This window comes from Perognathus longimembris, chromosome 22 (genome assembly GCF_023159225.1).
Source record: "Perognathus longimembris pacificus isolate PPM17 chromosome 22, ASM2315922v1, whole genome shotgun sequence".
NCBI classification, from domain to species: domain Eukaryota; kingdom Metazoa; phylum Chordata; class Mammalia; order Rodentia; family Heteromyidae; genus Perognathus; species Perognathus longimembris.
The window spans coordinates 1,625,997-1,650,402 of NC_063182.1; the positions used below are offsets into that span (position 1 = coordinate 1,625,997).

Below are 24,406 nucleotides of genomic sequence, written 5' to 3' on the forward strand. Positions count from 1 at the left end.
CCCCCGCCCCCCGCGCCAAGGGGCCGTCGCGTCAGGCTGGTGAAAGGCACAACTGCTGTGGCTCGCGCACCTGCTGGGATGGTTCTAGAAGGTAGCAGTCTTAGGAACGGAGTCAGCTTGGCCGTTCAGAAGCTCTGTGACTTGGGGCAAATGGCTGAGCCTCTCGGAGCCTCTGGATGCCCTGAGAGCTAACGCTACTCCCCTCGAGGTTCCTGCAGCTCAGCAGTCCCCGGGGCCACCGTCTCCCGTGGGGCTGGGGGAGCCCCGGGGGCAGTGCCCATGCTACCCCGAGGCCCGAGTCCGTGGCTGCAGCTCAAGCGCCGTGCGGGGGCAGATGCTAGAGTCCCCCGGGCGTGGGGAGACCGCGTGCCTGCACACACACGCGCACACACAGACACACATCACACACGCATACACCGCACGCCACGCACACTCACCGCACACGCACCTAGCCACACCGCACGCACCCGCTTTTCCCGTGCGGGCACCAGGGCCGGGGGGCTGCCCTTCCGCTTTTTTGCCCCAAGCGAGCGCTCTGCCGCTCGAGCCTCAGCTCCACTCCGAGCTTTCGGGCGAGTCCTTGGCGACGGGAGTCTCACAGACGTTCTTGCTTGGGCTGGCTTTGAACTGCGATCCTCCCATCTCAGCCTTCTGGGTAGCTGGGGTGAGAGGCGTGAGCCACCAGCACCCGCGTTTGTATTGTTCGCTTTCTTCCTTTTCCTTTTGGCTGAAGATGGAACCAAAGTCTCGCGGGCGCTAGGCGAGTTACCCGCCGTGACTGCGTCCATCTCTGGGCCGTTCCCTAGATCACCAGACACACCAGACGCGCACCGCGAAGACGGGGTCGCAAATGCCCGAAGCGAGGCTCCCGCCCCGCCCGCGGCGCTCGGGGCACACGCTGGACGGAGCGCCCAGAGCCTGAGCGCGACGCCGACCGTGAACTCACGGGGTGACCGCGGCCCGGCCCCCGGCCTGCGCGGAGGACCCCAGGGACTCACGCGGGACCCTCGCCCTCCCGTGGACGCGCGCCGCGGCTGGTTGGGCCCCCGATAGCGTCGGTGCGGCTCAGGGACCCGTGACAAACCTGCTTCCGTGCGGGACGGCGGGCTCACGGAGCCACCGGGTCACGCCCGTCCAGCCCCGCGGGCTCACGGAGCCACCGAGTCACGCCCGCCCGGCACTGGGAGAACTGTGATCATCACGGTGACCCAGCCCGGTACCGGCTCCCGTGCCCTGGCACAGGGCTTCTCTGGGATTCTGGGGCGGCAGGGGGGAGGGCAGGGGGAGGGCAGGGCAGGGGGGAGGAGAATCCTGAGAGGGGACAGCGCGTGGGGACAGCCAGCAGGGGCGGCCTTAGGCGTGTCACCTGTCTCCTCTGTACTCGTGGAACGTCCCCCGCTCGCGGGGTCTCGTGGGGACGCGGGGGATTATTCAGAGGTGCAGAGTCATTGCCTGGACGAGGCCCCCCCCCCCCCCCCCGTGAAGTGGAGCGGTGGATTCGCCTCGGGTCCGGCCTGCCGCGCGCGCTGTGCTGCGAGCTGGGATGTCTCCCTGGGGCGACGGTGTCCCGCTTTGTCGGGGGTGGGGGTCCCCGGCGGCCCCGCGCGTGGGTGGGGGTGTCGGGGAGCCGGCACCGCGGCCCCCACCTCTATCAGGGCTGGGCGGGGCGCGTGGGAGGCGCGCAGCCGCTAGGAAAGGGGGCCCCGCGGGGGCCTCCGGGTCCGCAGCGGGGGGCGCGCCCCCCCTCAGCCCCAACGTGGGGGGCAGCCCTGCCTCTCCTCCACAGCCTTCTTCCGGGCCACGGCGGCCTTGCCCTCGTGTGACCAGAAGCACGAAGGGTTGGGGCTCGACAGCCTGGCTCAGGGTTGGGGGGGCGGGTCCCCCCACGGGTCCCCCCACCCCCTGCAGCCCGTCCAGGGTGCCAAGCTCAGTCCCCAAACTCCCAGGCTGTGGATTGCCATTCGGGCGCCATGCCCGTGGCCCGCGGTGGACGGGGCCCCGGGACTCCAGAGGGGGGGGGGGACGCCCCATCCCTGCTGCTCCTCCACCCGCGAGGCTGGGGACCCACGGCGTCCTCACGGGGCCACGTCGCCTAGTGGTTCCCGACACGGGGGGAGGGGGGCTGACCCAGAGAGGCAGAGAAGCCCGGCCTGGGCCACACAGCCAGGCACTGGGGACACAGTCGAGGCCGGAGGGCCCCTGACCTCTAACCCCCGACCTCCAGCCCCGACCTCCAGCCCTGGCCTCCAGCCCCCGGCCTCCAGCCCCCGGCCTCCAGCCCCTGACCTCTAACCCCCAGTCTCCAGCCCCCGACCTCCAGCCCCCGGCCTCCAGCCCCTGACCTCCAGCCCCTGACCTCCAGCCCCGACCTCCAGCCCTGGCCTCCAGCCCCCGGCCTCCAGCCCCCGGCCTCCAGCCCCTGGCCTCCAGCCCCCGGCCTCCAGCCCCTGACCTCCAGCCCCCGGCCTCCAGCCCCTGACCTCCAGCCCCCGACCTCCAGCCAACCGGCACCCACTCCCCCCAGTCCGCTCGCCCGTGGGCCTCTGCTCTCCCCCCGCCCCGGCTCCCATCGCGGCCTCCAGCTTGGGGTCTGGAAACCGTGTTCTGCAAGGCGGTTTCCAGGCCCCCGGGCTCTCGGAGCTGGGCACGCAGGGCCTCCCGGGCGGAGGGACCCAGACCGTCCGCCCTTCCACCCCACGGTGCACGGCAGCGGCAAGAACACCGGCGTGACCCACAGGGACACCGAGGCCGCGAGAAGCACGCGTGGCGGCGTGCGAGGGCCCAGGGCAGGGTGGGCAGAGGCGGCCCCCGCGGGGCCGGTCCTTACCGCGCGTGGGCCGCTCCCGGTGGGGCTCCCGGGGCCGGGCCGGGGGGGCTGGGGGGTCACGGCTCCCCAGCACCGCGCCCCCGCCGCCGGCCCCCGCGTGGTTTTCAGCCCCCGGCTCCCGCCGCCCGGCACGGCCGCCGCTCGGCCTTGTGCCTTATAGGAGCCGGGAGGCCAGGCTGGGGGTTGGGGTGCGGGCCCCCCATTGGCCGGGCCGCGCCTCACATGACCGCCGCGCCTCGACCTGCCCGGCCCGGGGCTGCTTTTCCCCCCTAAGGAAGCGCGCGCGCGACGTTCATATTTCTTCTAAATTTGGAGATTTCAGACAATGCCGGGAGCCTTGGCTCCGGCCGCCCAGGCCCATGTGGAAGTCATTAGGCGGGAGGGGGGCGGGAGGGGGGCGGGAGGGGGGCGGGGGAGGAGGCCGGGCCCGGGCGGCCGGGCTGCCAGCTGTCCGCCTGGGAGAAAGCTGAGTGTGAGAACCCCCCGCCTCGCCCGGCCCCAGGACCCCAGCGAGGGGGACCCCCGAGCCCCGGGGGCCGAGCGGGGGGGAGGGGAGGCCGCCCTCCCCCTCCAGCCATGCAGCCCCCCCTTCCCCGTGGGCCCACCAGGCCTGGCCCTGCCCCCGATGAGAGACTTGAACTCGGGGCGCCCTCCCTTCCGCCCCTCGGGCGCGGGCGACTCTGCGGCCGCGGGCGCCTCCCGTGCCTTCCGCCGCCTGGTCGGGTGGGCGCCGCGCGCGGGTCCTTGCGCAGGCCCTTGGCACGCGCCGAGCCCCCTCCTCCCACCTCCGACCGCGCGGCCCCGGCTCCCCCCCCCCCCCCGTGCACCGCGCTGGCTTGGTGGCGTCCAGCCCCCCCCCCCCCGTGTGCACCGCGCTGGCTTGGTGGCGTCCAGCCCCCCCCCCCCCGTGGGGTCCGCTTCCCGCTGCCCACGGGGGCCGCGGACTCCTGGGGCAGCTTCCCAGAAGGCAGCCTGGGCGTGGCCTGCAGGTGTCGGGGGCGCTGCCCGCCACGCCCCTCCGCCACCCTCGACCCCACGGCGGCCTTGAAGGTCATCTGGCTGACTCAAGGTCACCCCTCCTCGGCAGGACGGAGCGGGTGTGTGTGTGCGCCCCCCCCCCCCCAGTGTGAGGCTGTGAGGAGAAGGGAGCCCGTGTTCACTCGAGACCCACGTGGGGGCGGGGGTCACGGGAGGGGAGGGGAGGCCGCGTCCGGGGCGCGCGGAGCTGGGGAGCCCCGGGTGTTCTGAGGGGTTCCGTGGAGGAGGAGAAGCTCCCCCCGTCTGCGGGATGAGCTTCCTCGGCGCCGTCAGAGCCTCGAGAGATGGAGTCGAGGTTCGCGGTGGAGGCGCCGGGACGGGGGGGGGAGGGGGGCGGCTTGGCAGGGTGGCGCCGGCCATCGTGACGAGCGTGCACGCGAGCCCAGCCCGACGGGGCCCTTCCGGCCCAGGCCCCCGTGAACGTCGCCTCGCCGCGCTCCCGCCCCATCACCAGCCTCAGGCCAAGTCCGAAGGCGCGAAGCACAGGGGCGGTGGCTCACGCCAACAGTCCTGAGAGGCCAGCACCACGGTTCGAAGCCGGCCTGGGCAGGAGGCTCTGTGAGAGTCTTACCTCCAGCAAACGACCCAGAACAGCGCAGAAGTGGCAGAGCTCTAGCTTTGAACAAAAGAAGCTCAGGGACAGCACCCGGGCCCCGAGTTGAAGCCCCAGGGCCAGCAAAAAATAAAATAAAATGAAATAAAAAGTCACTTCGGGGTGATTGTGGAGAAACAGCTATGTCTTCCACTGAGACGTGGCCTCTGACTTAAACATTTAGCTCCTTGTGTTTTCCGTGAACATAAAACGTCAGGCATGTGAGTGAACTTGGGAGGCGAGTTCAGAGATGACCACGGCCATTTCTTTCTTTCTTTCTTTTTTTTTTTTTGGCCAGTCCTGGGCCTTGGACTCAGGGCCTGAGCACTGTCCCTGCTTTCTTTTTGCTCAAGGCTAGCACTCTACCACTTGAGCCACAGCGCCACTTCTGGCCGTTTTCTGTATATGTGGTGCTGGGGAATCGAACCTAGGGCCTCATGTATACGGGGCAAGCACTCTTGCCACTGGGCCATATCCCCAGCCCCGACCACGGCTACTTCTTTCCCTGGTACTGGAGCTTGTGCTTGTGCTGTGACTTGAGCCGCACCTCCGCGCCTGGCTTTTGGCTAATGGGGCCTGGGCGTCCCGCGGCGTCCCCTGCCTGGCTGGAGTTGACGTGTGGTCCTCGGGTCCCATTCCCTTGCGCAGTGAGGATGGCAGGCGCGAGCCCCCGCGCCCGGCGCCCTGAAATCCTTCTGATCGCCTCGCGACCAGACCGGCGTCTCCAAAACCCGCGGCCCAGGAAAGCCGCTCACGAGCTGGAACTGAGCAGGGCCTCCCGAGCGGCGTGGTGTGGAAGTTATCCGGTCACACGCTGCCTGCGCGGGGTGGAGGAGGGGCGCGAGCGTGCGGGCCTCCCGGGGCCCTGCTGGAGGGTGAGTCTTCACGTTTCTCCCCGTGTCTGTCTCGACACGTCCCTCCCGTGTGCTGGCGGGCGGAGGGTGGGCGTCACGGCCCACGGAGCCATGGGTGGGGTCCAGGGCGCCTCTGCCCCCCACTGCCCCCCACTGCCCACGGAGCCACGGGCGGGGCCCAGGGCCCCTCTGCCCCCCACTGCCCCCCACTGCCCACGGAGCCACGGGCGGGGCCCAGGGCGCCTCTGGGCGTCACGGGCGAGCTGCAATCTCACCTCCTGCTGCTCCCGGCACTGCGGTGTGAACGTCGGACCACGGAGGAGCCGCTGGCTTCCACCCTGAGTGCCACCGGGAACACCAGCGACGGGGAGAGCGGACACGCGAGCGTACAGGCTTGTGCAGCGCCCTGCCGGCCGCGTGTGCCAGGGACGTTCAACCACACAGAACACACTCGCCTCTGTTCTTCGTTATCCATGTCTCCATTTGGCTTTTTTTTTTTCAATCTATTGTCTCCCACTGAGCATTAATCGCTTTCCACGATCAGGAAAACCCCCGCGATTGTTACCTTATACGAAGCATACAGCGAGTCCCCAAAAGACACTTCGCGTTAGAACTCAGGTGTGCCGCGTGTGCAAAAGGGGACGTGTAATGTAGAGTCGATGTGTGTCAGTGCTGCCGCCCAGCTGACTGTGGGAAACAAGCCATTCCTGTCACGGAAGCAGAAGGGTGGCGGCTACAGGAAACGGGGCGCGTGCTTAGCCAGGGAGACTGCAGCCGCCGGCTCTGCGCAAGCCCCTGGGGGTCGGGGTGACCACCCGGCGGGGCTGTGGGGCGCCCAGACGGGCGGCCGAGCCCTGTGGCTGTCATGTGTCTGAAGATGGTTCTGGAAGATATTGGGCAATTCCATCCCGAGACCAAATACCGTCATCTAATTCTTCATCAAGTGCCGGAATGAAGCTGGGGGGGGGCGGGACGCAGCCCCCCTCTGTCCTCGAGCTGGGGCGTCGCGCGGTACAGGGGTTGAACACGCTGGCTGAGGGGAAGGGAGAGCGTGGCCGTCTGCTCAGCGTCTCTGCGGGGAATCGCCGCAGCTTTCCCTTCCCTCCTTTCAGTAAATGCTTTTATTGTTATGACCGCCGCGCGCATTGTGGTTGCTGTGTCACAGTCAGGCAAGGAGAGCGTTTCTCTAGGACAATGTCACCGCTCCTTGGCTCAGCCTCGGGGCTCCGACTCCAAGCCCCTGGGAAGCGCCGGGACTGTTCCACCCGCCGCAGCCCCAGGAGCAGGCTTCGTAAGGCAAGCGAGGAACGTGCCATCATCGCCCGGTGCCCAGGACGCCCGGCTCCCGGCCCGCCACCCGGACGAGGCTCGCCCGGCGTCCAAGAAGCCTTAATAAGGTAATGTTTATCAGGGCCTCCGCTGTACAGCGGTGCCCCAGCACAACTGTGAAACCAGAGCGGGCCAGCGTGCTCCGCCATCGCCTCCTCCCCCATCCCGAGGGGGGCGAGGGCCTCCCCTCGGATCTGAGCCCCCGGCCCGGGAGGAAGGAATGGGGTTCGGAGCCGGTGTGCCGCGAGACACGGAGTCCCTTTCCCTCTCTGGACTTGTGTCTGCCGGGCTGTCAGGCAGAGGAGCCGGGTGGGGCTCGAAGGCCCCCTTCCAACATCCGTCCTGCAGCTGCCTTCCTTCCATGTCCACCGCCGACTTCCTCAGTCCTCCACATCAAGCGGAGATTCTTTTCCAATTCTGTTTTCTTTCTTGGGACTCTTCAGGACTTGGTAATGAAATTTGAGCAGCCTAAATCTATTCTGGGGTTGGAAAGACTTACAGATCTGCCCCTTTCTGCCTCCGAGTTCAACCCCCAAGGGCTTCTCTGGTGATAAATGTATTAAAAAGCCCTGGCGGCTCACGCCTGTCATCCTAGCTACTCAGGGGGCTGAGATCTGAGGATCGTGGTTCAAAGCCAGCCCGGGCAGGAAAGTCCACGAGACTCTCATCTCTAATGAACCACCAGAAAACCGGAAGTGGCCCTGGGCTCAAGTGGTAGAGTGCCAGCCTTGAGCTGAAGAGCTCAGGACATCACCCAGGCCCACAGTTCAGGCCCCCTCATGACCAACCAAAAATAAAACGTATTACAAAAAATAAACAGCATGGGGAAACAGCTGGTGGAGCCGGGCACCCGTGGCTCGGGCCTGTTCTTGTAGCTACGGAGCCTGAGCTATGAGGACTGCGGTTTGAAGCCTGGCTAAACAGAGAAGTCCTGAGGGCCTCATCTCCACCATGAAAAACAGCCACAAATGATCCGATTAGAGAAGGGAGTCCCAGTGGTAGAACCTCAGCCAGGAGCAAAGAAAGCTGACTTGGCGCTCCAGGCCCTGAGTTCAAATCTCAGTACTGCCACAAGGCAGAAACAAACCACGGGAGGGGGGAACCCCAAAGACGAATGAGGGGGAAAAAGTGGAGCGTCCACAAGTCCCTGGGACATAAAACGTGAAATCATCAGAGACGAAAGCCAGAGTTGCTCTGTGGGGCGAAGGTAGTGAGACGAAGCCACGCCCCCCTCGTGCTGACATTAGCACCGCCAGGGGAGTCTGTTCACGAACGAGACTCCCCGCTGACCTGCGAGCCAAGAGGGCCGAGCGTCCCGGCTGACCTGCCAGCTTCTCGCGGCCCTTGCTCCACAGGTGGCCTGGAAAAGGGTCTCCGTGTCGCTCGCAGGCAGAGTTTGTGCAGGACGCACGTGAGACCCTGGGTCGGATCCCCAGTGATGCAGGAGAGAGAGAGAGCCAGCAAGGAATTCGTGCAAAGGAAGCACGGGGCTGGCACAGACGTCCCAGAGCCTCCGGGTGTGATCTACACACCCCTGCGGCGGCGCTTGTGGTTGGGAGTGTCGGGAGGAAGCCTCCATCTCTGCTCGTAAACCCTCGTGAGGAGCCGGGCTCTGCCCACGCCCTGTGGCCGAGGGGACGGGAACTCCTTCCCTGAGCTACGCCTCTGGATTCAGGGGCTGCTTGTTCCTGTGGCAGAGCTTAGCCTGTCCTGACTGAGGCTGCTTGTGACAGAGTATTTGTAGACAGTCAACGTGCAGTCCACAGAATGGAGGAGCAGGGAGTTGAAGGCGGCCAGCAAAAGACGAAAGAACAGGTGCGTATCCTCAAAAGGCCACAGAGATGCCCCTGAGGGCCAGGAGCTGGCGGCTCACGCCCGCGGTCCTAGCTGCTCAGGAGGCTGAGATCTGAGGATCGTAGTTTGGAGCCAGCCGGGGCAGGAGAGTCCTCGAAGCTCTTACCAAGAAACTACCCAAAAAGCTGGACGTGGCGCTGTGGCGCAAGTGGCAGAGTGCTGGCCTTGAGCAAAAGCAGCTCGCGGACAGCACCTCGGCCCTGAGTTCAAGTCTCAGGGCGATACATACGTGCACACACACACACACACACACACACACACACACACACACACTTGCTCCTGTGGAATCTGGGGGTCCAGGAAGTGGCCCACAAGCGGGAAGACTTGCAGATGACGATGGGAAAGGTCGGCGCTCACCCAGAGGTCGCCACGGTGACATCAGTCACGAGGGACGTGCCACCGTGGAGGGCGGACAGCTCGCGGCGCATCGGGGTGTGGCGGTCGGCGTCCCGGCTACGCAGTCCCGGCCGTGCCCGAGCGCGAGCCCGGCCTGGGGCGGAGCCGGGGTCAGCCGGCCCCCGCCCGCCCTCCGAGCTGGGAGCGCGCGGCTCCGCCGGGCCCTTTGAACCCTGCGGCTGCCCACGCGTCCTGGCCCCGCGTCGCGTCCTCTCCCTAAGATCTCAGCACTCCAGGCCCGGGCGCTGCGGGCGGTCATCCCAGCCACTCAGGAGGCTGTGACCGGAGGATCGCGGTTCAGGCCAGCCGGGGCAGGACCGGTCCGTGAGACGCTGACCTCCAATTAATCAGCAAAAGGCTGGGAGGGGCGCTGTGGTTCAAGTGGTGGAGCGCTAGCCTTGAGCAAATGGGCTCAGGGACAGCGCCCAGGCCCAGAATTCAAGCCTAGGATGGATGGATGAATGAATGAATGAATGAATGCATAAATAAGTAAATAAACCAACATCAGTCCTTACGTCCCGTGCGGGTGGAGGAAGGAAATACAGTGTGAACGCGCTTTTCAAACTGCAGAGCACCGCACAGGCTTGAGCAGAACGGCCGGAGCGGGGGGTGGGGGGTGGGGGGGCCCACCTGTCTCCCAGAGCCAGGAACCCCAGGAACCCCGGGACTCCCCCGGACATGGGCGCTGCGATGGGAGCGTCTTTCCTGGGAACGTGACTCTGGAGAGGGCCGCGTCCACGCGGCCGCTCCTCCCTGGCCCCCGTCTGTGAGAACCGCCTTCCGGGGCAACGTGGCCCGCCCGGCTACCGTCCTCCGCAGCCCTCGCCGGAGGTCACGGGCTTCCCAGAGCACCCGCGGTTCCCACGGAGGAGGCGGGAGGTGCGGCCCCGCGGGCTGAGAGCCGCCCCCTGCCTCCCTCCCGCCTTGTCCGGCCCGCTGTCCCTCGCTCCGCCGCCCAGCCCTGCTCCATCCCGGCGCCCCGCAAGTCCGGTGTGCAGCGGGGGCGGCCTGTCAGGACCTCGCACAGGCCCCGGTTAGCTTTTGTTTGTTGGAGTTGATGACTGTTGGCTTGTTGGAGTTGGGTGGTGGTAGTGGGGTGTGTGTGTGTGTGTGTGTGTGTGTGTGTGTGTGTGTGTGTCCTAGGACTTGAACTCAGGGTCTGGGTGCTGTCCTTCTGTTTGCCACTCGAGGCCCGCGCTCTACCACTTGAGCCACAGCTCCACTTTGGGCTTTGGGCGGGTTGGAGAGTAGAGGATCGTCAGCTTTTCTGCCCTGGTTGGATTCAAACTCGGATCCTCGGGTCTGAGCTCCCAGCGGCTGGGATGGTAGGTGAGAGCCAGCAGTGCTTGACACAGGGTCCCCGTGGTGAGAGGGCGAGGCCCTGACGCTCGCGGCGAGATGTCCCCGTGCCCCCGGGGACGGCGATCTCAGCGACAGTCCTGCAGGGCGCCGGGCTGGGGCTCACGGGGCCTTCGGGGGGAACGGGTGGGCGGGGGCCCGGGGTCCGCAGGTCAGGAAGGGCCTCCTCGCTCCAGGGCCGTGGGGCATGCCCCATCCCCGCCCCCCAGAGGCTCAGTGGCCGGCAGAGGGGCTGTCGGCGGTGCCGGCGCCCCGCCTGGGTCCCTTGACCGCCACCGACGGGCGTGGCAGACGGGGGCCCCCCCACCCCGGCGCCAGTGCAGGGATCGGGCCTGGGGGACTCGCGCCCCGCATTCCCGCGGCCTGGCCGCGTCTCCCCCGGGGCTGGGGATCTGAAGAGACCATTCCTGAGGCCGCCTGTCCTCGGTCTCCTTCTGCCGGGCTGGCGGCCACCTGCTCCAAACACACACGCGTGCACACACGCGCGCGTGCACACACACAGCACGAGGAAGGCCCGACGGCTTGGCAGGGCGCATCCCGGTCCACACCTTGCAAATGCAGATGATAAGCACCCCCCCCCCCCAGGACCGAGCCTCCACCACCGGGGCACAGGCTGTTTATTGCACGGCCGGCTCGCCTGGGCTCCCCTCTGCTCCAGCTCTGGGGGGGGGCAGCCCCCCAGAAGGCCCCGAGGAAACGGTCGGGGCCTTTCATCTCGCGAGCCCCTCCGCACGACCACCGCGGGCCGGCCCCCCGGCCTCCGGGAGCCTCTGAGGGCCAGCGGCAGCCTGTGCCTCCCGAGGGCTGTCTGTTCTATTCCTGGACTCCGGAATGTTCTAGAACTATCTGGACTAAAATGACCTGTGATCGCTGATTGGGCAGTGATAAGAACAACGGGTCTAAGGAACTCTCGAGAGCGCTGCCTTCGGCAACCCCCGCCCTGGAGACGCAGACCCCGGACGACCTCCCCACGGTGTCCAGGCTGAGCTCCGCGTCTGCGCTTGGTGTGTGTGTGTCTCTGTGCTGGGACTGGGCTTGAACTTGGGACTGGGCACGCTCCCTTAGACTGTTCACGGAAGGCTGGCACGCTGTCACTCGAGCCACAGCTCCGCTGAGCTTTTATTTTTATTTTGCTGGTTAATTGGCGATGAGAGCCTCATGGGCTTTGCTGCCTGGGCTGGCTTTGAACTGTGATCCTTGGGTTTATCTCTGCCTCCTGAGTAGCTACGGGCGCCCGATTCTAAGTCCGAGTTTTAACACATAAAAATCAAAATGAAGACAAACCCAAACCCGGCGCATTCATGGCGGGGACCCCCCCCCCCCCCCCCCCACTGCACCTCGGTGCACAGCAAACCACAGCGCGAAGCACCGTTCCGGAGAGGTCTGCTCCCCGCGGGCAGGAGCGGGGCCCCGGCCGGCCTGGGGGTGCCACGCGGGGGGGGGGGGGGGGGCTGCCCAGCCCCACGTCTCCGGCGGCCCGTGGGTGGCGAGGGCTAAGCAGACGCTGGCTCAGCAGAGAACCGGCCTGCACGCCAGCAGCACTCTGCCCCTGGCACAAGGGCGCCTCAGTCCCCGACAGGCCTCGGTGGGGTCCAGGCCTGGCCGGGGGGGGCACTGTTCTGACAGCCCCCCTGTGCGTCTCAAGGGCCCCCCATTCACCAAGATGTCTCCCTTTTTTGAGAACCAGGAGCTTGCTGTCTGGGGTTGTTCCCACCAACGACGTTCCCGTCCAGGGAGCTTAAAATAGCCCCTCTTGGCTCGGCTCTGCCCTGAGTAGTGAGGCCGGCATTTGTGCAAATATGGGCCTGGGAGAAGGACTCCCGACGGGGGGGCGGGGGGGGCGGGAGGGGAGGAGGGCGGTGGGCTGGGCCCGTGGCGGGGGAGCCAGGGCCTCCCAGGGGCGCACCCTCCGGGCCTCCTCGGCCTGACGCGGTCCATTCGGGCAGCGTTGTGAGCAAATCCCTCCGGTCCTCCGGGCCTAGCTGAGTCGCTGAGGTTCCAGAGTGGCCCCCGAGGAGGGGTCTGCATTCCTGTGCCGGTTCAAGGCTCTTCTCCACCTCACAATGCCCCTTCTACCTGATAGGAGCACTAACAGGAGCCCCAAAGATCCAACTCCCCTGTTTTAACAGGGGCAGCTGCCATTAGTTGGACACTAACTTGTGTCAGGCACTGTGTTAAAGCACTTGGACATACATTTTCTCCTTCCTTCCTTCCTTCCTTCCCTCCCTCCCTCCCTCCCTCCCTCCCTCCCTCCTCTCTCTCTCGCTTGTTTCCGTGTGTATGCCAGTACTGGGGCTTGAACTCAGGGCCCTACACTCTTGCTTAGCCATTTCTGCTCAAGGCTTGTGCTTTACCCCTTGAGCCACAGATTTACTCCTGGCCTTTTGCTGGTGAACGGGAGATGAGAGTCTCTCTCTGAGCCGTGATCCGCAGGTCTCGGTCTCCTGAGCGGCGTGAGCCTTCCACACCCAGTCTTCGCATGCATTTGCTCATTTGGTCCTCGTAACAACCCACAAAGACCTGAGTGGCTCCGACCTCCATCTTGGAGGGGAAGGAAGGTTGGGAGGAGTCCCGTGGTTTTCCTAACAGCTGCGTCCTATCGGTGGCCGTCTGGCTTTCGGCCAGCGCCCCCTGGTGGTGGATGCTCCCGGCGGGGCCGAGGACTGAGCCCAGCCGGGCGGGCGGACCGTCCCCCCTCTCTGCCCTCCTCCTCTACCCACTGCCTGTCCTGTACAAAGACTCGAGGCCCCAGCTTCACTGGTGGGCAGGCACCCCGGGAGTGCTCGTTGTTAAGTCTCCCTCTCAGCCCTGGCCACGGGGGCCGGGAAATCCAACCACAGTCTCGGTGCACCTGCCTGGGAACCCCCATTTGAGGGGGCCTGCAGCCCCCAGAATGACTAGCCTTGTTCCTTGCCCCCTCTCCAGACCAGTGAGGAGGCTCAGCCTGGCCCGAGCTGGGGCGTGCGTGTGCGTGCGTGTGCGTGCGTGTGCGTGCGTGTGTGTGCGATTGTAGAGGTGATGTACAGAGGGGAGACAGTTCCGTAAGTCAGGCGAGAGCACATTTCTCTTCGGATGTGGTCCCCCCTTCCCTGCTCTCTCCCCTCCCCCCCTCCCCCCTGCGGGGTGCAGAGTTCTTTTTCCCCACGGCGAGTTGGCGTGGGTTTGGAGGGGCCGGGGCTGGACGCGGGGGTTCTGCCCTCCCCTCGTGTGGCTGTGTGAGCGGGAGCAGTGGAGACCCGCTTGGGGTTCAAATCCACTTTCCAGGTCTCCCCTATGGGAGTTTCCGGGGCTGTCGGCCTCGCCCCCCAGTGTGTGAACTGACACCCCCTGCCGCTGGAGACCCAGGCCTGTCCGCAGGGAAGGACACTGGGGTTTCTTTTGTTTTTGGGGGGCAGAGGGGTCCCGAAAAGCAAGGAGAGCCTCCATGCCCTGCTATCCACCTTTCTGTGGAGAGGGGAGCCCCCCCCAGCCCCCAGCCGCGACACGGGGCAGCCGAGAGCCGGCACCCAGTGCAGGTGACCCCCGCACCCCCTTTGGCGGCTTGGGGGTACAGCGCTGGAGCAGCTGGGACGGGGGGGCCGGAGGGGGGCTTGGTGCCAAGGAGGTATTTCCAGCGTCTCCCTCCCTCCGGAGTTTGCAAGGACGGGACGCAGCCCTGGGTTGCATTTGACCAAATATGGTGGTATCTCTGGGAGCGCGAGGCGCCCCGGTTCTGCCGCCCAGGAGCACCTCCCGCCCCCCCGGGGCCCGGCCCTCAGCAAGGCAGGGCAGGGCAGCCTCCTCCCCCCGGGGCCCCTCCTGCCTTGCTGCCCTTCCGCGGGGGCACGGTGCGGGGGGGGGGGGAGGCCCTCGGCCCCAGGCCCTGGTTGCCTGGGTGGGGGCGCAGGCCTGGGGGATCCCCGTGTCCCGGCTCCCATCGGGGCGGCCGGGGCCTCGGCGAGCCGGAGGCGCGCACAGAGGGGGGGGGACCCCGAGAGCTGCAAGGCGAACGGGCACGGCGGTGCCCACCACACGCGGGGTCAAGTTGTTTCAGAAGCGTGTGTGCACGTGCCGGTGCGGAGACTCGAACCCAGGGGCAAGGCGCCCTCCCTCAGCTTTTTCCGCTGCGTGGGCCACACCCCCCGTCCGGCTTTTTGCTGGTCATTTGGAGGTCAGAGTCTCGCGGGCTTCAGCCTCGCTCTTCAGATCCGCGTCAGGAGCAGCGAGGACGGCCGGCGTGGACTGCCGAGCTCCGGGTGTTTGAGCACAAGCTTTAGGAGCGGCTCCCCGCGTGGGGTGCGCGCTTCGCGGGCGCCCCCCACACTCCCACCGGGGGGGGGGCGCCATCGGCCCCGGCCCGCCTTCGGAACAAGCAGCAGAGGGGAAGGGACGGGCCCAGGGCGGGGCCCAGCTGACAAGCAGCGTCTCGGGGTGACTTTAGCCCCTGCCCTTCCCGCAGCACGGTCCCCCTGCAGGGAAGCCCCCCAACCGGGCCCTGTCCCCGCGGGGCGGCCTGTGGGTCCCCTCCCTTCTCTGTCACTGGCGCGTGCGCCCCGGAGCAGCGCGGCCCGGCCCGGGGCCCTGAAACGCCTCGGGTGGGAACGGTCACAGCATGGACGCTGACGCGGCGGGAAGGGCAGGGCCACGCGGGACGTGGAGGAAGCCCTCGCCCGCCGCCCCGGGGCCACGCGCTGCCCGCCACCGGGCCCGGGCAGAAACCATCCCAAGCCACACCGCGTGCGGCAGGCGGAGGGTTCTGGATGGATCCAGGCCCCGCCCCAGCCCCGTTGCCCCCAATTCCCGATGCACGCCCCTCCCCCCACTCAGGCCTCAGTTTCCCCGCGGGCGAGCTGGAGGGGCGCCCCGGGCACCCAGGGGCTGTGTTCCGCTCTTGGCCGACACGCGCGGAGCCCATTCCCCCTCCCTGCCAGCCGGCCGCCCACCCCCTCCGTCCTCCCCACGGAGCCGACTGTCCCGGCTGCGCCTGTGGGTGCCGGCTGGGCGGCCAGCGGCTGGCCACAGGCGAGGGGCCACCGGCCAGGGCCCCGCCACACACACCGGCCATTGTCCCTGGGTCAACAGCCCCTGGGCACCTCGGCCCGGCTCCCGGCTGGCCCTCCGCGCCTGCCGCGGTGCTAGGCCCGGCCAGCTGGGGGCCCGAGGCCGAGCCCCCCCCCCGCGCCCCCCCGCAGCCCCCCGTCGAGCTATAATTGCCAAGCCCCGTCCTGTCCCTGCCATTCTCCCCGGCAGCAGCTGCGGCCCGGCCGCCCGCTCACCGCGGAGGGATGGACTGGCCGCACAGCCTGGTACGTGGCGTCCCCGCCCCCCGCCCCCCCCCCCCCCCCGCCGGCTCTCCCTCCTCCTGATTAATGGCCATCCCTGTTTGCCTCGGGACCGGCGGGGGCCAGCTCTCCTCCATCCTCCCCTTCGCGGAGCCTTGGCCTCGGAGCGTCAGCCGGGGCTGGGAGCTCAGGCCTGGCCCGATCTAGGCTCAGCCCAGCCACGCGCAGCTCTTTTAGGCCCAGGCGTGGGGGGGGGGGGGTGACGGCAGATGGCCCAGGCGTGGGGGGGTGACGGACGACGGAGGAGCAGGGTTTTTCTTTTCCAGTCCTGGCTCTTTGGATCCAGGAGGCTGAATGACCGGCCTTGGGCCAGTCCTTGTGACTCAGTTTCCCATTTGGAAAGGAAGGGAAGGGGCCTCTGAGCTCAGGAATGCCGTGTGGGCAGCTTGGATGAGAGAGCCTATTGTCAGATGGGTTTTTGGCACCTGAACCTGAGACCAAAAAGGAAGAATTTAGCAACTTGAATGTCTGTGGTGGGGTCTGTGCCAGCCAATGGCTCTGTGGCGAGAGGCTGTGCCAGGACTTGCCTGCCGGGGTCACGGCTTGCGGGGTCATCCGGGTACTGGAGACCCCCCTGTCCCGCTCTAAGCTGCGGGGTGAGGGCTACAGGAAGGCGGGGAGCCGGGGAGGTTCAGCAGGGGCTAAAGTCACCCTGGAGACGCTGCTTGTCAGCTGGGCCCCGCCCTGGGCCCGTCCCTTCCCCTCTTCTGCTTGTTCCGAAGGCGGGCCGGGGCCGATGGCGCCCCCCGGTGGGGGGGTGGGGGGTGCAAGCCCCCCCAGTACTGGCGGCTAGCACGGTTTTCCTCTGGGACTGCAAGGGTTCAGGGCCTCAACCCACAGTCCTTCTTGTGCATGTGCCTGGCCTGGGCAGAGGCAAGCCCGGGGGATGGGACCCCGGTCCGGAGACCCAGAGCTCCCAGTGGGGGGCAGGCGTACGAAAGACTCACAGCTGGGTGCTGGTGCCCCACCTGTAACCCTGGCTACTCAGGAGACGGAGATCTGAGGATCACAGTTCGAAGCCAGCCCAGGCAGGAAAGCCCATGAGACTCATCTCCAATGAACCACCAGAAAACCAGAAGTGGAGCTGTGGCTCCAAGTGGAAGAGCACCCCCCTAGCCTTGAGAAGAAACGCTCAGGGGCGCACCTGGGCCCCGAATTCAAGCCTCTCCCCCCGACCCCAACCCCCACCAACAAAAAGGAATGGCAAAGATTGCAGTTAGGCAGGTGCCCTATGGAAAGAGCACCAGAGGCTCCTGGGGGCGGGAAGCTTTCCGGAGGTGGGGGGCTGGGAAAGGTGGGAGGCCGGAAGGGGATAGCGCCGGGGGTGCATTCCCAAGCCGTCCTGGGCCTTGTGTAACGGGAAGAGCTAGCGTGGTGTGCAAGGCCGGCTGAGGCGTGGAGCCGGGGAAAGCGAGGCTGTGCGCAGGGGACGGGAGAGCGGGTGGGAAGGTGTTCCAGCTGGGCCAAGGTGTCACTGTGCCCGCCAGGGGGCCTGGTGCACCCCAACGTCTCCCCAGCAGGGAGCGCGGTGAGGCAGCCCGCCGCAGGCCCTGCCGCTCACCCCCTCCCCCCAGCTCGGCCGCGGGCTCCGGGAGACTCGGCTCCCTCTTGTCTCCAGGTGCTCCTGTGTGCCACCTCCGTCCTCCTGGGGCTGGGCCAGCCCAGGAGCCCCAAAGGCAAGAGGAAGGGGCAAGGCCGCCCCGGCGCCCAGGACCCTGGGCCCCAGCAGGTGCCGCTGGACCTGGTGTCGCGGGTGAAGCCCTTCGCCCGCATGGAGGAGTACGAGAGGAACCTGGGCGAGATGGTGGCCCAGCTGAGGAACAGCTCCGAGCCGGCCAGGAGGAAGTGCGAGGTCAACCTGCAGCTGTGGCTGTCCAACAAGAGGAGCCTGTCCCCCTGGGGCTACAGGTAGGCGGGCTGGGAGGTCGGGGCCGCCCTCCCACCGGGTCTAGCCTGGGCTAGGAGGCTCTGGGCCGGGGGGGGGGGGTAGCCTTGCCCAGCCTGTTTTGCCACCTGTAACCTGCACGGGTGGCGGCACCCACTGGGGAGTCCCGCTATCTAAAGCCATCGACGCCGAGTCCGCAGGGCCTTCCCGCCAGGCACTGGGCCGGTCCCAGCCTCAGCCCCTCCTTGCTGGGCGGGCCGCCGGCTGCGTTCCCGCAGCTGTTCCCTGCATGGGATCCACCGGCGGGTTCCAGGTCCCATCTGGTTGAGGCCTCCGGGCCGCTCGCCCAGCCTGCTCGCTCACGGCTGCTGCTCCACCGCTCGGGTCGCACCACTAGCCCAGCCCTTTTCTGGTTATTGTGGTGATGGAGTCTCTTGGGACTTGCTGCCCCGGCTAGCTCCCCATTGCGACCCTCTGGGTCTCGGCCTCCCGGCTAGCTCCCCATTGCGACCCTCTGGGTCTCGGCCTCCCGGCTAGCTCCCCATTGCGACCCTCTGGGTCTCGGCCTCCCGGCTAGCTCCCCATTGCGACCCTCTGGGTCTCGGCCTCCCGGCTAGCTCCCCATTGCGACCCTCTGGGTCTCGGCCTCCCGGCGAGCTCCCCATTGCGACCCTCTGGGTCTCGGCCTCCCGAGTGGCCAGGATGTGTGGTGTGAGCCTCAGGCACCAGGCTCACCTTCACGATGTGACCTGGGTGACCGAGACGCTGACCTCCATTCTAGCTCCTAGTCCAGCGGCCGGGCGCGGAGGGGCAGCGCCTGTGGTGTGGACTGAGGAGGAAAGGCGGCCCGAGGGTGCCGGGCGCCACCCAGGCCACTTAGTGCAGCCTCCTAGCTTCCATCCGGACCCCACAACAGCGGTGCTGACACAGTAGCCGCTGACCGCGGTGAAAGGCACCGAGGGGACCGAGACCTGAGCTGGGAGTTCAGGTTCAGCCCCCCGGTGGCCCGTGGCGGAGGCCAAGTCGGCGCGGACCCTCCAGATTCTGAAGGCCCCGGTTAACAAGGACTTGAGGGTCTTGCAGTAGATCTTAATCCAGTGCTTGCGTGCGTGTGTGCGTGCGAGTGTGCACGTGCGTGTGTGCGTGTGCACGCGCGCTCGGCCGGTCACCAGGACTGGGCGTGGCCTGGGGGCCTCATTGCTCTTGCTTAGCTTTTCCGCTCCAGGCTGGCGCTGCACCGCTTGAGCCGCCCCTCCGTGCTGGCCCTGGGGCGTTTGCTTGGAACTGGGGTCCCCACTGGAGCGGGGAGGCGCGGAGAAACCTCCGCGGTCCGCGTGGGGCGGGTGGCGGGGGGGGGGGGGCGTCCTCACCCCGGCTCTCCCCGCCCCTCCGCGCCCCTGCAGCATCAACCACGACCCCGGGCGCATCCCCGCGGACCTGCCCGAGGCGCGCTGCCTGTGCCTGGGCTGCGTGAACCCCTTCACCATGCAGGAGGACCGCAGCATGGTGAGCGTGCCCGTGTTCAGCCAGGTGCCCGTGCGCCGCCGCCTCTGCCCGCCCGCCCCGCGCCCCGGGCCCTGCCGCCTGCGCGCCGGCATGGAGACCATCGCCGTGGGCTGCACCTGCATCTTCTGACCCGCGGCCCGGGGAGCCCGCCCCGCGCCCCGCCCTGAGCCCCGCCCCGCGCCCCTGACCTGCGCCCTGAGCCCCGCCCCGCGCCCCTGACCTGCGCCCTGAGCCCCGCCCCGCGCCCCTGACCTGCGCCCTGAGCCCCGCCCCGCGCCCCTGACCTGCGCCCTGAGCCCCGCCCCGCGCCCCGCCCCGCGCCCTGGGGAGCCCGCCCCGCGCCCCGAGCCCCTGACCTGCGCCCTGAGCCCCGCCCCGCGCCCCTGACCTGCGCCCTGAGCCCCGCCCCGCGCCCCTGACCTGCGCCCTGAGCCCCGCCCCGCGCCCCGCCCCGCGCCCTGGGGAGCCCGCCCCGCGCCCCGCGCCCCTGACCTGCGCCCTGAGCCCCGCCCCGCGCCCCGCCCCGCGCCCTGGGGAGCCCGCCCCGCGCCCCGCGCCCCGAGCCCCGCCCCGCGCCCCGCGCCCTGAGCCCCGCCCCGCGCCCTGGGGAGCCCGCCCCGCGCCCTGAGCCCCGCCCCGCGCCCTGAGCTCCGCCCCACGCCCCCGGCCCGCATCCTGGGGAGCCCGCCCCGCGCCCCGCGCCCCCGCCCCGTGCCCCGCGCCCCCGCCCCGTGCCCCGCGCCCCGCGGGGGAGGCCGCGTCCAGGTCGGTGCGCGGATCCCCCTGGTGGCGCCCGCCGAGCTGGCGCCGATAAAACCCTGCTTTCCGCTCGCCATGTGGCCGTGGCCTTCTTCCTTCGACGGCAGCCGCAGGGCCGGCCCGATCCGGGGGTGGACGCGGGAGGATGAAGGCGCCCGGTGGGCTCGGGGCTCCCGCCCGGAGCGCGCCCATCTCCGCGCCCATCTGCGCTGAGCCCCCCGCGGAGCCTCCAGACCCCTGGCCCTTCACCTCAGTGAACAAACATGGTGTTGTTCTCCCGGACCCGGGAGGCCTGGCTTCGAACAAGCACTCAACCGCGCGGGGCAGCGGCCGGCACCAGCCACCTCCCCAGGGCTCTGCCCCCGAGGGCTGCTGTCTGGAGGTCCAGACTCAAGTGGGAGGGGATAGTTTCCTTCCCTTTTCCTTTCCTCTCCCCCTCCCTCCCTCCCTCCCTAATCAATCCTTCCTCCCTTCCTCTTCCTCTCTTTCTTCTCTCTTTCCCAGTACTGGGACTTGAACTCAGCGCCTTGAGCTCTTCCTTAGCCTCTCTGGTCAAGGCCGGTGCTCTACCGCTTGAGCCACACCTCCACGTCTGGCGTTTTATTGGTTAATTGGACAGGGTCTCTTGAACTTCTCTGTCTGGGCTGGCCTCAAACCTCCGTTCTCAGCCTCCTGAATAGCTAGGACTCCGGGGTCCACCATTATGGAGTGGTTTCCGTTCCTCTCTTCCGGAGCTGCCTCTGGGTGCCCTGCGGCGCCTTGTGGGAACCGCGGGCTTGTGTCGGGACTCGTGCCCTTCGAACGTTCCCCGGTTCCTCCCTGAGCCCGCCCTCGCCTCCAGGCAATTCCCAATCAGCTGTCCTAGGGTCTAAAAATACCCTCCCCCCCCCCCCCCCACAGCTGAGGGGCCGGGCTGGTCCTGAGTTTAGCCTTTGGCCGCCACAGGGCCGGCAGCCTGGCGAGGGAGCACTTGCGGGCGGCTTAGCCTTCAGTCAGCACGCAGCAGCTTCAGCTCTGAGTAGTTGGAGCGTCCAGTTCCTAAAAAACCAGTGCTTCGGTGTGTGTCTGTCTGGGGTGGTTAGTATCTCGCCTTTTTTGGTATTGTTCTAGAGTGGATACTGGTTAAAATTATTCTGGAAGCTTCGGCCTGGTTCCAGACACATGGAAAATGGACTCGATGGCAGCCAGGCAGGTCCCCGTGGCCAGGGTCGCAGGGGTCTGGGAGGCTGCGACTCCTCAGCAGGTGCCCTGCGGCGGAGCGACAGCCCAGCCCCCGCCCCCGCTCTCGGGCCCCACGCAGGCCCCTGTGACAGGCACACGGTCCAAGGCCTCCCTTTTCTTGGGGGGAGGGGGGAGGGGAGACCTGAGCTGCAGGAGGACTGCCCTGGAGGGGTGTGGACGAGGGGACCCCCCTTCACCATGCAAGGGGCTTTCTTTCCTTCCCCCGGAGCACCAGCAACCCAGGGGTGTTTCAGGAATGTCTGTTAGAACCGGGTGCTGGTGGCTCACGCTGTAATCCCAGCTACTCAGGAGGCTGAGGTAGGAGGATCGCAGTTCCAAGCCAGCCTGGGCAGAAAGTCCGTAGGACACCTGTCTCCAGTTAACCACTAGAAAACCGGAGGTGGAGGGTAGCTCAAGGTGGCAGAGCCTTAGGCTCATGAAAAGTGCCCAGGCCCTGAGTTCAAGCCCCATGACTGACCAAAAAAATGAGGGAGGGAGAGAGCGAGTGAGAGAGACCATATGCAGGAAAGCGCCCGTGGTCTCAGGGGCAGGGACGGTGCTGGGCGTCGTGAACACCTGTTTCCCAGCCGCCTTCACTGGCCTCGTTTGCCCGAACGGCTTTGCTCTCCATCTCCAGGGCAGGCGCCGGGCGGGCGTGTCCTGTGTGTGCCGCATCCGCAGGCCATGCCTCATTTTCCCCTGGCTGCTCCGGGCCATTTCTGCTCCGGCCGGCAGGGAGGCCAGGGCCTCGCCCAGCTCCACCTCCCGCTTTGCGGCACTGACAGCTGCGCTCGGCCTCCCGCGGGCCAGGAAGGTGCTGTTCGGCTCGAGCCACGCCCCAGCCGTGTCGGCTTCCGGTATTTTGGGGTCAGGGTCTCGTGTATGTCGGGGCCCGGCCTGGACTTTGACTCTGCTACTTATGTGTTCATTTTTCTTCTGCTTTTCCTGCCCTTGTAGCTGGCGTTCTTGTAGTTTGGGGGCTGGTGCTGGGACTCAGGGCCTGGGTGCTGCCTCAGCTTTCTTGCTCAAGGCCAGCCCTGTTCCACGTGAGCCGCAGCTCTACGCCAGGCTTTTTGCCCACTCGTTGGAGGTAAAAATCTCATACATCGGGGCTGGGGATATAGCCTAGTGGCAAGAGTGCCTGCCTCGGATACACGAGGCCCTAGGTTCGATTCCCCAGCACCACATATACAGAAAACGGCCAGAAGCGGCGCTGTGGCTCAGGTGGCGGAGTGCTAGCCTTGAGCGGGAAGAAGCCAGGGACAGTGCTCAGGCCCTGAGTCCAAGGCCCAGGACTGGCCAAAAAAAAAAAAAAAATCTCATACATCTTCCTGCCGTGGCTGGCTTTGAACCAGGACCCTCAGCCTCCCGAGCAGCTAGGATTACAAGTGTGAGCCGCCAGTGCCCAGCCTACTTTTGGAATTCTGAAACTCAGCAGCTCGGCCTCGTGAGCCTGGGCTGGTCACCGGCCCTTTTCAGTCCCGGGGCTTGGGGGCAGCCACGGGCGGCTCAGGACGTGGAGAGCGGGGCTCCGCAGCCCCGCAGAGCGTCCTTCAACTGAGTTACAGTGGTCTCCCGCGCTCCCCTTGCTGTTGGGAAGCTCCCGCTGCGCGGGACCGAGGCCTCCCCTGCTTCGCTCAGCAGCGCGTCCGCAGCCCCTAGGGAGGGGCCGGGGCCCCGGGAAGGAAGGCGCAGGCCCCCGAAGGAGCCAGTGGCTTGTCCCCAGCCCCTGGGCTCGCCTCACGAGGGGGTGGGACGCCCACATCCCTTCTTCCCCTCCCCCCCGGGGTGCCCCTCCACAGGGTGACAGAGCACCTGCTCCCAGAGGCAGAATTCCTGGGAAGCTTGTCTTATTTCGGGGGTGCTGGGCTCGGCGCCGGGGCCGGTGCTTCCTCTGCCAGTCCCAGCTCTGCCCCAGCCCCACTGCGCCGACCCCTTTCCTGTGTGCTGGGCAGATCATGTGACCGCCAGTGTGCTCCGTCCTCTCATGGATCTGGGGGTCCCTGGGGGCTGCTCCTCCTCCCTGGGGTGGCCCCCTTCTTCCTGCCCCACAAGGGGGGAGCAGGTGAGACCCACATCTAGGCGTGGGCGGGGAAGCGGGCCGGGTGAGCGCGCGGGCCGAGCGGGACCCGGAGCTGCCCGGGCCTGCGCAGGCGTGGACTGAGTCAGCTCCGAGGACGCTTAGGCCAGGAGCCAAAGCTCCCGCTCAGAACCGAGGACCGAGAGTCCCCACCGGGCCTGTGACACACCCTCCCTGGGGACTCACCGCAAGCCGCAGTGATTCCACCACGGGCCGTGCCGTCCTCAGTTCAGATGCGGATCCGCCAGGGGCCAGCGTCTCGCCTCTGTAACGCCAACCACTCAGGAAGTTGAGATCGGAGGACAGCGGTTCAAATCCAGAGACTCTCATCATCAACTAACTAGCAAAAAGCCGGAGGCGAAGGTGTGGCTTCACTGGGAGCCGCCAGCTTTGAGCAAAAGAGCCCAGTGAGAGTATGATGTCCTGAGTTCAAGCCCCAGTACTGCCACAAGAAGAAAAAAGCCCCTTGCTGACTTCAGTGGGCTCGGGGGGCTGGGGGGGCGGCGTAACCCCCTTGTGGGAGGCTGGCGCTCTGCTGCTCTCCAATCCCCGCTCCACCTCCTGCTCCGAGACCACCGGGGTGTGTTCACGCATCGGCTCCAGCGCGTCCTCGGCGCCAGCGATCGTCCGGTATTTGAGCCCCGAGCCACGCATGCGGGCCGGGCGCCCTGGCTCCTGCCTGCCTGCGACTCTAGCTTCTCAGGGGGCTGAGATCTGAAGACCACGGTTCTAAGCCAGCCAGGGGAGAAAAGCTCACGAGACTGTCTCCGAGTAACCAGCAAAAATCTGGAAATGGAACTGTGGTTCAAGTGGAGAGCACCGGCCTTGACTGGAAAAGCCCCAGCGGGCGCGGACACCAAACCAGACACAGACTCCTCACCGCCAATGCCAATGCCCTGGCACAGGGAAGACAGACTCTCGGGCGGCTTGGGGACCCGCCGGGGGCCCCCGTCCCCCACCGGCCTCGGCTCGCGTGGGGGGAGCTGCGCCTGAACTCAGCACTCCGCTCCTCACACCGGCCGTTCCTCCACCGCTGCGGGGAGCGGGGAGCGGCATGGCCTCCGGGATGTGTTTGGCAAACGCTGCAACAGAACTGGCCCCGTCCCAGCCACGCGCCACCCCTCCCAGCCCTGAACCCGGCTCAGCAAATCCAGGTGGATCTGGGCACCTGCACCTCCTCCCGCACACCGGATCTGGAGTGCATCCCTGCCGTTCCTCCATTTGGCTCCTTTCTAGTCCAGTGACCCCCCCCCCCCCCGTCCCAACAGCCATCTCCTCCAACTGAAGGTGACCCAAGTCCTGAACTAGCCACAGCCACGGGCGGGCGCAGGCCTAGCCTTCCCGATTCCCTCCTTCCCCGGAGCCGGCCGGCGGCCTGGGCAGAC

At 67.3% G+C, this 24,406-nt stretch overlaps 1 protein-coding gene across 1 annotated transcript; it reads left to right on the forward strand.

Moving 5' to 3' along the window:
- Positions 1–15,513: 15,513 nt before the first annotated feature.
- Il17b (interleukin 17B) lies at positions 15,514–19,090 on the forward strand. Its single transcript, XM_048331500.1, has 3 exons — positions 15,514–15,534; positions 17,189–17,478; positions 18,859–19,090. The coding sequence occupies exons 1-3, from the start codon at positions 15,514–15,516 to the stop codon at positions 19,088–19,090; spliced, it is 543 nt and encodes a 180-aa protein (XP_048187457.1).
- Positions 19,091–24,406: the final 5,316 nt, after the last annotated feature.

Coding starts and splice junctions, on each gene's coding strand:
- Il17b (XM_048331500.1), top strand. CDS start 15,514: ATGGACTGGCCGCACAGCCTG. Junction 15,535..17,188: donor TGGACTGGCCGCACAGCCTG/GTACGTGGCGTC, acceptor TCTTGTCTCCAG/GTGCTCCTGTGTGCCACCTC. Junction 17,479..18,858: donor CTGTCCCCCTGGGGCTACAG/GTAGGCGGGCTG, acceptor GCGCCCCTGCAG/CATCAACCACGACCCCGGGC.